Raw genomic sequence first — 12,781 nt, forward strand, 5'->3', positions numbered from 1 at the left:
AGCACGGTTTAGGGCTGTTGTACATAGGGTGGCTATGAGTCGCAAACGACTCGACGGCACATAACAACAACAACAGCAACAACAAATTTAAAATTGAAAGGGTCATTGCTTTTCAACTTTAATTTTCTTTTTAAATTATAGTGCTATAATGGAACTTCAATTTTATCTTTTGTGAGAATTTGATTAGGAAAATGTTTAGTTCTTTTTGAGTTGGTGATAGATTTGTTTGGTTAGGTAAGAATTTATGAATTCAAAATAAACAAATTTAGGATAAGGACTTTCATGTATTTGTTATGTCCTAGCTTAGCATGGGATGGGTCTTGTCTTAGTCTAATGTTTTTTTTTTCTTTATTAACAGCACTGAGTAATTTGCTTTGCAATAAAAACTTCTGTATAAAACCTGAAACAGTTGAGTTGTCCTCAACTTCCTTAACTAGAAGTTTTTGATGACTGAAGTAGTAGTTTTTACTGTTGGGTAAATATTATGTGGTTTGTTCATTTGTTGATCCATAAACTTAGACATAGATTGCCTGGCTAGTGTAAATATTTAACATGATTAAGATGCTTAGAAACTGGTTGAAGGTTCATGTCCATGCAGAGATGTTTCTTGGAAAAAAAGCCTGACACTGCACTTCTGAATGATCAGCCACTGAAAATCTTATGGATCAAAATTCTCTCTTTTTTTTTAAATTTATTTTTGTTTTTAATTTGGTATACCATTGAATTGGATCTTACTGGTACAGGAGAAATTTACCCTTTCTCCTCCAGCGGAGTATCTGGTGGATTCAAACTGCGCATCTTTGAGATTCCAGTGCAGCGTCTTGCCACTAGGGCACCAGAGCTCGCTCAGAATTCTCTTTTGACACAAATAGGGTTGCCATGAGTCAAAATCAGCTTAGTGACAACTAGTAAACTTGTACATATGGAGGGGTTGTGAGTTTGTTAATGTGATCAGTTAAAATGATTTTTGCAATTCAAATACAGTATTCCTATTTTTATGTATATGACTTGTTAGGGAGATAATGACTTCACTGAGATAGCATATGCTGAAACACATTAAAAAAAGCTTTTGCAAAATATGCAGTGTCCTTTTTTCCTATCAGCTAGAAATTAATTAAAATAATATTTTAGGGTACTTTTACAAAACTACATTCCATGTAACTATGGAATGATCTCCAGAATATACCTAGCAGAGCTAAAAGGTAATATTAGAACTATGCAAGCACTTGCCTGGACAGAAATCACTCTTAAGAAATACTCAAGCTACCACAACAAGATAAAGGTAAACAGTTCAGTTGAAAAATTGGCACAGGATATGAACAGACACTTCACTAAAGAAGACATTCAGATGATGAACAAACACATAAACAAATGTTCAAAATCCCTAGCTCTAGAAGAGATGCAAATCAAACAACTATGAAATATAATCTCACTCCAGTAAGAATAGCAAAATTTAACAGGACAAATGCTGGTGAGGTTGCAGAGAAACTGGAGCCCCTATTCACTGTTGGTGGGAGTGTAAAATGGTGCAACCACTATGGAAGGCAGTATGATGCTTTCTCAAAAAGTTGCAGATACCATTTGACCCAGCAATTCCACTACTGGGAATTTACCCTAAAAAAACATAACCACCACCCAAGCAGATATATGTACACCCATGTATATTGAGGTTTGTTCACAGTAGCAAAGAGTTGGAAACAACCTAAGTGCCCATCAACAAACAAATGGATAGGGAAACTATGGTATATTCACACAATGGAATACTATGCTGCATTGAAAAACAAGGAACTCATGCAATATTATTCAAAATAGGTGACCCTGGAAGACATTATGCTGAATGGAAATATCTCAGTTACAAAGGGATAAATACTGCATAGTGCCACTGTTGTAAAAAGGGACTGACATCGGAGTTCGGGGGAGACTGAAAAAGATAGAATAAATTATGTATGCTGCATTGAAACAGATGGAGGTGAGAACTGTTTAAAAGGGATAGTGATTTGGTATTATTGTCATGACAGGAGTCCAGAACAAAGGCTGCATAGTGGAGTGGACATGAGGGGAGGGATTTTATAACAATGAAAGACGTTTTCTTTTATTTTTCAAAGAGAAGAGTGAACTGGTGGGGGGAAGGGTGGGCAGGGAGAAAAGTGCAACAATGAATGGAAATCCAAAGTCTCTGTAAATTATCATTAAAATTAATAATAATTTTAAAAAAAGAAAAAGAAATAATCTGTCCTCAAGGGAGGAACCAAAGATGTTTGTCCTTACTGTGGTCAATATTCTGAGTTTGTTGGGGTTTTTTCTCATTTATTTTTTATTGGTTTACATATACTCTTTTATATACATGGTGGCTTTTTTTTTCTTTTTTTTTAAATTTATTATTAATTTCAATCAAAATTTACAGAGACTTTGGATTTCCATTCATTCATTGTTGCACTTTTTCCCCCTCCCAACCCTCCCCCCTAGGACATTACCCTCTTGAAAAACTCATGGGAAGGTCAGCTGTGTGTCAGTTCTGACTGGACAAAAATAAGTTTTGAGTTGAGTAATTTTTAAAAAAAATATGCCATTGAGGGAGCTCTGGTGCCCTAGTGGCAAGAAGCTGCACTGCATTCCCAGAGGTACACAGTTCAAATCCACCAAAGGCTCTGCTGGAGAAGGAGGGCAATCTCCTCCTATACCAGTCAGATCTGATTTGACAGTACACACACACACACACAAAATAGTAAAAGAAAAAAAATTTTTTTAAATGTGCCATTGGCTTTTACTTGCTAAGAATTTATTATAACAATACCTTATGGGTTATGGTTGTGGATTGAAATGCCTGTCCCTGGCCAGCACACCCTCCCCTCAGAAAACTATATATTGAGGAGCAGTGATGTAAATTTGAAAACTAATGTGCTCCTGATTCAGGCCATGGTCTTTTCAATTACTTGAAAAGCATCTGATCTGGACAGTGAATAAGGATGACAGAAGAGAAAAAATGATGCCTTTAAAATGTGGTGTCTGAGAACAGTGCTGAAGATCCCATGAACTGCCAAAAGAACAAACAAATAAGTCTTGGTAAGGTGAAGTTCGCGTTCGTTGGAGGTAAATGTGATACAGCTTCATCTCACATACTTTTGGCTTGTTGCTAGGGTGGTTATTCCTAGCAGAGGGACATGATGAATAGAAAGGTTGGAGGGTCGGTTAAAGAGAGGTAGACCCTCAACTGGATGGTTTGAAACAATGACCGCATCAGTGCATCAGTAAGATGACCCAGTTATTGTTGTTTTGTTTTTCAGGAGATGATTTTTCTTTGATTCAGCAAGAAATATTTATGGTTAAAGAATGTAAACATTGCAACATTGTTGCCTACTTTGGAAGCTATCTCAGGTAATTATAGAAATAACTACTTTCTCATTGCTTTTACATTCTCTTTGTTACAACTTTTCCTCCCTTTCATGAAAGTAATATATGTAAATTTAAAACATTTTCCAAAGTTCTAAAATTTCTAGGATTTTCTTTACTGTCTCTTATATTAACAGTGACACCTCCATTTATATTCTTACATTATCTGGCAACCATACTGAAATTTTTTGAGAGGTTAAAGGCAACTGCTTCAATTGTAGATTAAAGAAAACTTTAGCCATAGTCTAAAACATTTGAGAGGAGAACAAAACTGAAAATAATGTGTGTTTTTAAATTTGAAGAGGGACTGTCAGGGCAATGTCCTGTAAAACCCTGAACCTTGTGCTGAAACGTGAGAGCTTTCAGGTTATTTCATTGATTGACAATTATGAGTTAATATAATTTTCCTTTTTTTTTTTACACATGAGTCGAGAGAAACTGTGGATTTGCATGGAATACTGTGGTGGAGGATCACTTCAGGATATTTACCATGGTACTGTAAATTTTACTTTAGGGGTTTTTTTTGCTGGGGGGGCGGGGAAGGGAGGAAACCAACTTAATTCGCTTTATTTTTGTTACACAAAATTCACTATGTGGTGGCCACACCAGGAGCCTGGGTCCTCTGCATGGAGACTCTGGTGTGAGTCATTACTATATGGTCAATGAATTCCTAGTAGGGAGATTTGGTGAACACTTTACATACATTTTAAAATTCACTTGACTTTAGTAGATTACCCTTTGTTCAGTTAACCAGGAGTATATATTTATTGATTTATATTTTTAATATTATGTAAAAGAAGCCTAGATTTTATCTACTGTTGATTACTAATATTTAGTAAAATACAAACCAAAGTTTTGCTGTCAAGTTGATACCAGTTGTTTATTTACTACTCTTAATTAAATTTGCCTGGTCCTGAGCTAAAGAAAGCCAAGGGGGCTTATGAGAAGGAACTGCATTGCCAACTCAAAGGCACAAGGTTCGAATCTATCAGCTGCACACAGAAGAAAGATGGACTGTCTCCTCCCATGTGATTTATTGCCTTTGAAAACCCACTGGAGGGTCAGCTATAAGTCAGTTCCAATTCAGTGGTACCTAACATCACACCACCACCTAATTCAGGTGTTAAGACAAAGTTTTAATATTGGAAATGATAATTTTTCTTTTAATTTGGCATATTTTATTTAATTTTATGTTAATGTAGGCATTTAATTGCCTTTTACTTAGTTTAATTAATGTTTAGATGTTTGGCTTTACAGTTTAATTTCCAGTTTATTACTGAAAAATTTCTGAATTTCTAGAAATTGAAACTAAAATTGAATTCTTATAAAATAATTTTTCTTTTCCTTATTTAAATTAACATTGAAGTAAGGAATAGTAAAAACTCCCTTCCATTACAACTGTATTACTATATTATTTGAAAATATTTTTTAACATTGATACCAGATTTCAGCCATGTTGGTTACAAATCCAATCACAGTAGACATAAAACCAGAAATACTTTCCCATTGTGAATAGTGGTTTATAAGCTGTTGATGAGTTTTTACAGTAGCAGCTGTCTTAGTTACCTAGTGGCTGCTCTAACAGTAATAGGACAAGTAGATAGCATTATTCTCTCACAGTTTAGGAGACTGGAAGTTCAGTTTTAAGATGTCAGCCTTAGTGTAAAAGTATTATATTTTAGGGCATTATGTTTATTGTAAGAGTACGGAATGAGGGTTGCAGAGTGGATTATATTTGGGGTTGGGGTGTGGTTGAGGGATGTGCGGGGGGGATTGTGTACCAATGAGGGAGTTTTTCTTTTGCTTTTCAAGGAGAGGAGCAAAGGTGGGGGGGTCGGGGAGAAGGGTGCAACAATGAATGAATGGAATTCCAAAATCCCTGTAGATGTTCATTGAAATAAAAAATAAATAAATAAATTTAATTTTAAGAGAAAAGATGTCAGCCCTGTGGAAAACTTTCTCTCTCAGCTCTGGGAGAAGGTCTTTGTTTCCTTTTGACATCTCTGGGCCTAGTGTTCCTTGGTAATCTCCATGTGTGTTGATATGAGTCTTCGGAGTCTAGGAAAGCTCTTGGTGCAGGAACCTCTTCATTGTTGGTAGAACTGAAATCCTGCTTTCTGGGCTCACTTCTCATTCCTTTTATCTCTTAAAAGATAAAGGGTATTGCATGCTATGCCTAGACAACTCCCCTTACTTCACATCCACACCGTAACCTCCTAATTCCATCTCACTAAGGTAGCAAAGATAATATAGTTCTAATTAGTGTAGCCTAATGCTGCCTCTTTAATAAAGGATAATGTTGTTGCTAGGGTTCTTTGAGTCAATAATAACTCATCACGAACCTGTGAACAACTCTAAAACTTGTTCCATTCTCATCATCTTTAATATACTTGAGCCAATTGCTGTAGTCACTGTCAGTCCAGCTTGTTGAGTGGTAACATACCCCAAATATGTGAGACTAAGCTTCATCACATCTTTGCCTCTAAGGAGCACCCTGGTATATATATTTTGTCCACAACAGGATTTATAGTACATCACAGTATGGAGGAGATTTACACAGTACTGGGAATCATGACTTAGTTAAGGCAACACATATTGGGGGGGGGGATGAATCCAGACTATAACATCAATCAGAATAGGGTTAAATAAACTATATTGCATTCATAATATGGATTACCTTGCAGCATTTAAAAAGGAGCTCCAAATGTTTTGACTTGGCCACATTTCCTTTAGGCCTGTTTTTAAATGGAAAAAGTAAATAATGAAAAAAGTATTTAGACTATTTGATAAACCCAGATGTTTTAAAATTCTGTTATCTAAGTATTTACATGAATTTAAATGCCTAGAAAAAGCAAAGAATGCATGACAAATTGATAAGCCACTGCTTTGAGAGAAGTAGGAGTTAAGAATTTTTAAGGAAAATTAATAAAATTTTTAAATTATGATCATAAAAATATATTGAAAAATATTAAAGTTATCTGATTATGCCAAAATATATTTAACAAAGAAAAAGTCAGTACTGATGCCTAAGTTTCAACTATTGACTGTTTATTTAAGATAGTATTAAACACTATATACAGCGTGCACAAAATAGTAAGAATTATACTAACGTTTTGGTGTGTATTTGTTTGGTTTGTTTTTTGTGGTTTTGGTTTTGGGGGTTTTTTTTAGAAACTAGTTGCATTTTTTGAAAAAGAATGTATTTGATTTTTTTTTTTTAGTTGTCTCTCATTTTCTTATATGTCACATTAAGTTAAATATCCCAATGGGGAAAAATCTTGTGTACTATGTTGTTATTGTTGTTTACTGTAGAATTAGAACCAACCCACAGCTCACCCTCCAACAGGTTTTCAGAGGCAGTTACTCTCACAGGAGGAGATTGCCCTTCCTTCTCCTGTGGAATAGCTGTTGGCCTCGAACATGGCCTTTGGAATTGCAGCACAGTGTCTTGCCACCAGGCCACCAGAGTATAGAAGTCCTTATTTAGTTAGAATGGATTCTCAACATGGAGGATTTTTATTCCAGTTTAAAAGAAAATTCTGACTATAATATCCCATTGTTTATTTTAAAGTATGAATTGTTGAAAATAACTTTGTCACTGATTTTAAATTGTATATAGTTTTATAAAGAATAATGATATATATGTGATGAATTTTTAATTCTGTATTTACACATTTTATGAACACTCAGAAAATGAGAATTCTAATAATTTTTTAAACTTTTATTTATTTTTCTTTTCGTGTACCGTCAAGTCGGATCCAACTGGCACAGGAGGAGATTGTTCCTCCTTCTTCAGCAGAGCAAATGGTGGATTTGAACTGCTTTCCTTCAGGATTTCAGTGCAGCTTCTTTGCCACTAGGCCACCAAAGCTCCCTCTGTTACATTCTTTAGAGCTTTCATTGATGCTTAGTACTTTACATAGCAAAAAGCTCACTACTGTCGTGCCAATGCCAATTCGTAGCTCACCTTCCAGTGGGTTTCAGAGGCTGTAAAGATACAGGATTAGGTTATCCTACAGAGTTGCCACTGGATTCAACTCAGCTACCTTTAGGTTAATAGCATAACTCCTTACAGACTATGCCACCAGGGTCCAAACAATCTCTTCTTTTCACAGTGCATTAAATAATATCTCAACTTTTTGTTGTTGTTGTTTTGCTGCTTTTGCTTCTTGATTACAAAAATAATTCTTTCTCATGGAGCTCTGATGGAGCTTAATGGTAAGGAATTGCACTACCAACCTCGTGCCAGACAGTTTAAATCCAGCTGCTGCTCTGCAAGAGAGAGACAGTCTCCTCTCAAGTGATTTATACAGCCTCTGAAGACCTACCAGAGGGTCAGCTATCATTCTCGTTCTGAATCAGTGGCACAGAATACCATTGTGTTTAAAATGAATTCAGATATATACAGGTATTTTAGAATAGCTTTTCCTTTCTAAGGAGACATTTTTATTCTTTGTGCTCAAATTATAACCTTGTGATCTTTTCTTTCCCCCCCTTTCTAGTTACTGGGCCATTATCAGAACTGCAAATAGCCTACGTATGCAGAGAAACCTTACAGGTAACATATTCTAGGTAGAAGAATAATTCTTCCATAATGATAGTCTATCCAATAGAAAAAGGGTAAATAAATTATTTTTATGTTAATCTCTTTTAATTCTATAAAGGTATTTCTTTTGTGAATCAGTAGACAGACTTTATTTAAACTGGTCCTGCTAGATCCAGTGGTCATGTATGACATTCTTATTTTGCCAGTTGGCCCTCAGTTGCGACAGAGCTATTGTTATTGTTAGGGGCCATTGAGTTACATATGACTCATAGTGACCCTATGAACAAATCTGAACCCATCCTGAGCCAACCTCACAATCTCTGACATATTTGAGCCATTGCTGTAGTCTCTATGTCAGTCCATCTGGTCTTCCTATTTTTCACTGTCACCCCACCTTTCCAAGTACAATGTCCTTCTCCAAGGAATAACCTCTTCCAGCAACATGTCCAGAGTATGTGAGATGAAGCTTCACCAACCTTGCTTCCTGGTTTCACCTTCTCTAAGAATTATCTGTTTTGTTCTTTTGGCAGTCCATGGGATATTCAGTACTCTTCTCCAGCACCACAGTTCAAAGGCATCAGTTTTTCTTCTGTTATTCTTAATTCATTGTAGTGATTAAAAAGACCATGCATGGTCTCAATCATGCACATGTTAGTCCTCAGACTCGCATCATTGTTCCTTATTAATTTGGAAAGTTCCCTGATTTTTTTTTTTTTAAAGTTCTGTGGTTTCAGACATTCCCAATACAATATGTCTCCTGACTCCTGGTACCAGGTGTTTTGATTATAGATCCGAATGAGATGAAATTGTTTACAGTTTCAAACTTTTCTCCATCTGTCATGATACTATTGTAGTCCAGTGGTGAGAATTTTTGTTTTTCTTGACATTGAGATGCAATTCATATTGATCTTCTACAGCAAGTGCTTCAGTTCTTCCTCATTTTAACCGAGCAAGGCAGGGTTGTGTCATCTGCATACCAAAGGTTATTGGTGAATGTTCCTCCAATCCTTATGCCATATTCTTCATAGAGTCCAGCTTTTTGAATAGTTTACTCAGCATAGATTAAATAGGTATAGAAAAAGGCTACAACTCCAATGTATACCTTTCTTCTTCATTTTAAACCTTGTAGTGTTCCCTTGAGGAGAGCTCTGGTGTCCTGGTGGCAAGAAGCTGTACTGCAATCACAAAGGCACATGGTTCAAGGCCACCAGCTGCTCCACGGGAGAAAGATGGGCAGTCTCCTCCCATGAGATTAACTGTATCTGAACACAGGAGAGTCAGCTATGAGTCAGTTCCTACTCTAGGGTGCATAACAACAGTTGTATCCTTGCTCTGCACAGTAGTCTCTTGTCTAGGTACAGGTTTCACAAGAGCACAATTAAGTGTTCTGAGAGTCCCTTCCTTCTCAATATTAGCCATAATTTGTTATGATCCACACAGTCAACAGCCATTACGTGGTCAGTAAAGCACATATAGTCATTCTTTTGCTATTCTTTACTTTCTTCCATGATCTGACATCAGCAGTGATATCCTTGATGCCACAGTCTCTTCTAAATCTTGCTTGAATGTCTACTAATTCTCTGTCTGTGTGATCTTCAGTATTTTGTTTGCAATGTGGTATTAATGATATTGTTCAATAACTTCCACAATCTGTTGTATCACCTTTCTTGGGAATGGGGGGAAAATATGGACCTCTTCCATTTCGTCAGCCAGGCAGCTGTCCTCCAGATTTCCTGGCATAGACTGGTTAGCATGCCCAGGGTTGCATCTGTCATTTGAAACATGTCAGTTGGAATCCCGTCAATTCTGGGGGTGTTATTTTTTTGCCAGTGCTTTCATTGCAGCTTGAACTTCTTCCTTCCTTACCATTAGCTCTTGATCATATGGTATTTCCTGAAATATCTTCATGTCAGCTAGCTCAGTACAATGATTCTGTGTATCCCTTCCATCATCAGGAAATTTTCGTGATCACTCAAGATTTTGCTCATAGCATCTCTAAATAGCAGCTCGAGGTTTGAATTTCTTTTTTCAGTTCTTTAAGCTTGAGAAATGCTGGATGAGTTTTCACTTTTTGTTCTTCAATTTTAGGTCTCTTCATATTCTGTTATAATACTTTGTTTTCTCTAGCTGCCCTTTGAAATGTTCTGTTTGGTTCTTTTCACTTCAGCATCTCCTCCCTTTGTCTTGCCTTCTCAGTGCTCTAGTGCAGATAGCAGTGTTCCTTCTGACATCCGTTTTGGTTTTTCTCCCACCTTTTGTCTTTTTATTGACCTTTTGCCCTATTCATGGATAATAATATCCTTCATATCATCCCATATGTCATTTGATCTTTGATCAGTGATGTTCAGTGCTTCAAATCTGTTCTTAAGGTGATTTGAAAAATCAGGTGGGGTAAACTCACGATCATGTTTTGGTTGTCTTGGACTTGATTTATATTTCTTCATTCACATTTGGAATTCGCACATGAGTAAATTGATGGTTTGACCCACAGTCGTAACCTGGCCTTGTTTTAACTGCTGATATTGCGCTTCTGCAGTGATTCATTCCATACATGTAGTCAGTCTTATTCCTTTGCAGTTAATGTGGTGAAGTCCATTTGTAAATTCATCATTTGTGTTTTTTAAAAAATGTATTTCCGATGAATAAATCATTGAATGTATTTTCCAACTAGTAATCACAAACGATCCAGTAGAGTCTTCCCTTAAAGTTTTGCGTCAGCAGAAAAAATTTTGTGCACAAGACAAGAGTGCTTTTTATCTTTGCTCTTGACATGAGAATATATTAGCAAATTAATAACCTAAAGTATGATCTGAAACCCTAGTTATAGGATAGTAAAAAATGTCATTGACAACAGAATACTTTTTCTTAGGTAGGAAATCATCGTATTAAACAAGTTACTTTAGAGCATGTGAGTACTTTTCATATGATGCAGTGATTGTGTATTTTCACCAGGAGTATAGGTTATATAATATTTGGCTCGATTTATTTGACCTTAAAATTTTCTGTTCATAACCTTTAGCGTTAGGTTCTTTTAATGATGTATCTGAAGTCAGATTAACAATAGCAACTCAGTAGAGTAGATAGCAACCTGAAGGAGCAGTGCGTTTATGTTAAAGTGAGTATAGTTTGACAACTCAGAGACTGTTATCAGTGTTGTACAAACAGAAATTGATGAATTGATGTATGTTATGTATATTCACAACACAAAAAACCCTAAATTGGCATTTAAGGTGGAAAAAATTATTTCCAGGCAATATATTCGAGACTTTCTCCAGTCTCTATTAAGTATGAAATACTATCTCACAGTTTTACTCCTTTTGATTAATTCTATCTACTGGGTTCTTGGTAATGGTGTTCAGTAATGGCTACTGGCGCTAACCCTGTAGAAGGAACTGCTGATACACATATTAACAGGAATGAATGTCAAATTAATTGTGATAAGTAAAAGAAGTCAGACTAAACAAATATATATGATTTCACATATATAAAATTCTAGGAAATGCAAATGAAAGCAGTTTCTTATTATTTGCTGGTTTTGGAGGAAGAGGAAGAAAGAAATAACTAAAATTTCTAGCATACCATATACCCTTGACTAAGTGGATTGATACAGTGATTGTAGCAATAGGTTTTAGTATATCAGAGATTGTGAGGATGGCACGTGCTAGGACAGAGTTCATATCTGTTGTTCATAGGGTTGCATGAATTGAACTCGATTTGATGGCAGCTGACAACAGTAGTAGTACCTCAACAAGCAGAAGGTGGATGGATAACCCAGATACAAAATGGGCAGAAGTTCTGAGAAGACTCTTCATCATAGAGAAAATTCAGATGGCCAGCAAACAGATGAGAAGTTTTCAAAAAATCACTAGAAATAACTCATTCACTAAAGGATAAATACCACATAAGAGGGCTATTGCGGAACTAGGATAACTGAGGTGCAGAGCTGAAATCGAATGTACAGATGAACACTGTAGAAGACCAGGACACAGGAGGATTAACCTGAAACTAATCAATGTAAGGACAGTTTGGCTATTGTAATTAGCAGTTAGGAACAGGATATGTATAGTTATTCAAAAGGGGACAAGGCAAGAGAACATGGGGTGAAAGAAAGGAGAGGGGGGAAAATCACTAGGACGGCAAAAATTAGTGGATGGATGACAATGTCAATGAGTAGACAAGGTGAAATGAGGACTTCATGAGATGGGGTAAACAAAGCATAGATAAATATTAATTATATGAATGTGCACAAACCAATTTTTTTAAAAGCACACGAGCAAACTTTTCAGCTTGATGGTTATGTTTATTTTATTGATGTTTTTCAGTGTATACATATGCCAAACTTATTAATGGTGAACTTTAAGTGTGTGTGCTTTTATGACTATCATTAAAACTATTAATCCCCTCAAAAAACAAAACGAAACAAAAAACCCTGACATCCAAAAACTTTTCCAACAGGGTAAAAAGGAAAGCCACAGCCTGGGAAAAAGATTTGGTAATGACATATCAATCAGCTAAGGGACTTATATTCAGAATTTATAAAATACTGGAGCACCACAACAAGATAAAGGTAAATAATCGAATAGAACAATGGGCACAGGATATGAACAGACACTTCACCAAAGAAGACATTCAGATGGCTAACAAGCACATGAAGAAATGTTCAAAATCTTGAGCTCTAAGAGAGATGCAAATTAAAACAACTATGAGATATCATCTCACCCCAGTCAAAATAGCAAAATTTAACAAAACAGCAAGCAACAAATGCTGGCAAGGTTGTGGAGAAACTGGAACCCTTATTCACTGTTGATCGAAGTGTAAAATGGTGCAACCCCTGTGGAAAGCAGT

At 36.0% G+C, this 12,781-nt stretch overlaps 1 protein-coding gene across 1 annotated transcript in view; it reads left to right on the top strand.

Moving 5' to 3' along the window:
• The window catches only part of MAP4K5 (mitogen-activated protein kinase kinase kinase kinase 5), a 128,865-nt gene that overhangs the window by 41,899 nt on the left and 74,185 nt on the right, over positions 1-12,781 (top strand). The window contains exons 3-5 of the mRNA XM_006899218.1: positions 3,285-3,375; positions 3,819-3,883; positions 7,893-7,948. Of these exons, the coding sequence (XP_006899280.1) occupies positions 3,285-3,375; positions 3,819-3,883; positions 7,893-7,948 (212 nt within the window). The remainder of the gene's footprint in view (positions 1-3,284; positions 3,376-3,818; positions 3,884-7,892; positions 7,949-12,781) is intronic.

Source organism: Elephantulus edwardii, unplaced genomic scaffold (genome assembly GCF_000299155.1).
Source record: "Elephantulus edwardii isolate Elephantulus edwardi_28Jun2011 unplaced genomic scaffold, EleEdw1.0 scaffold00247, whole genome shotgun sequence".
Taxonomy (NCBI): Eukaryota; Metazoa; Chordata; class Mammalia; order Macroscelidea; family Macroscelididae; genus Elephantulus; species Elephantulus edwardii.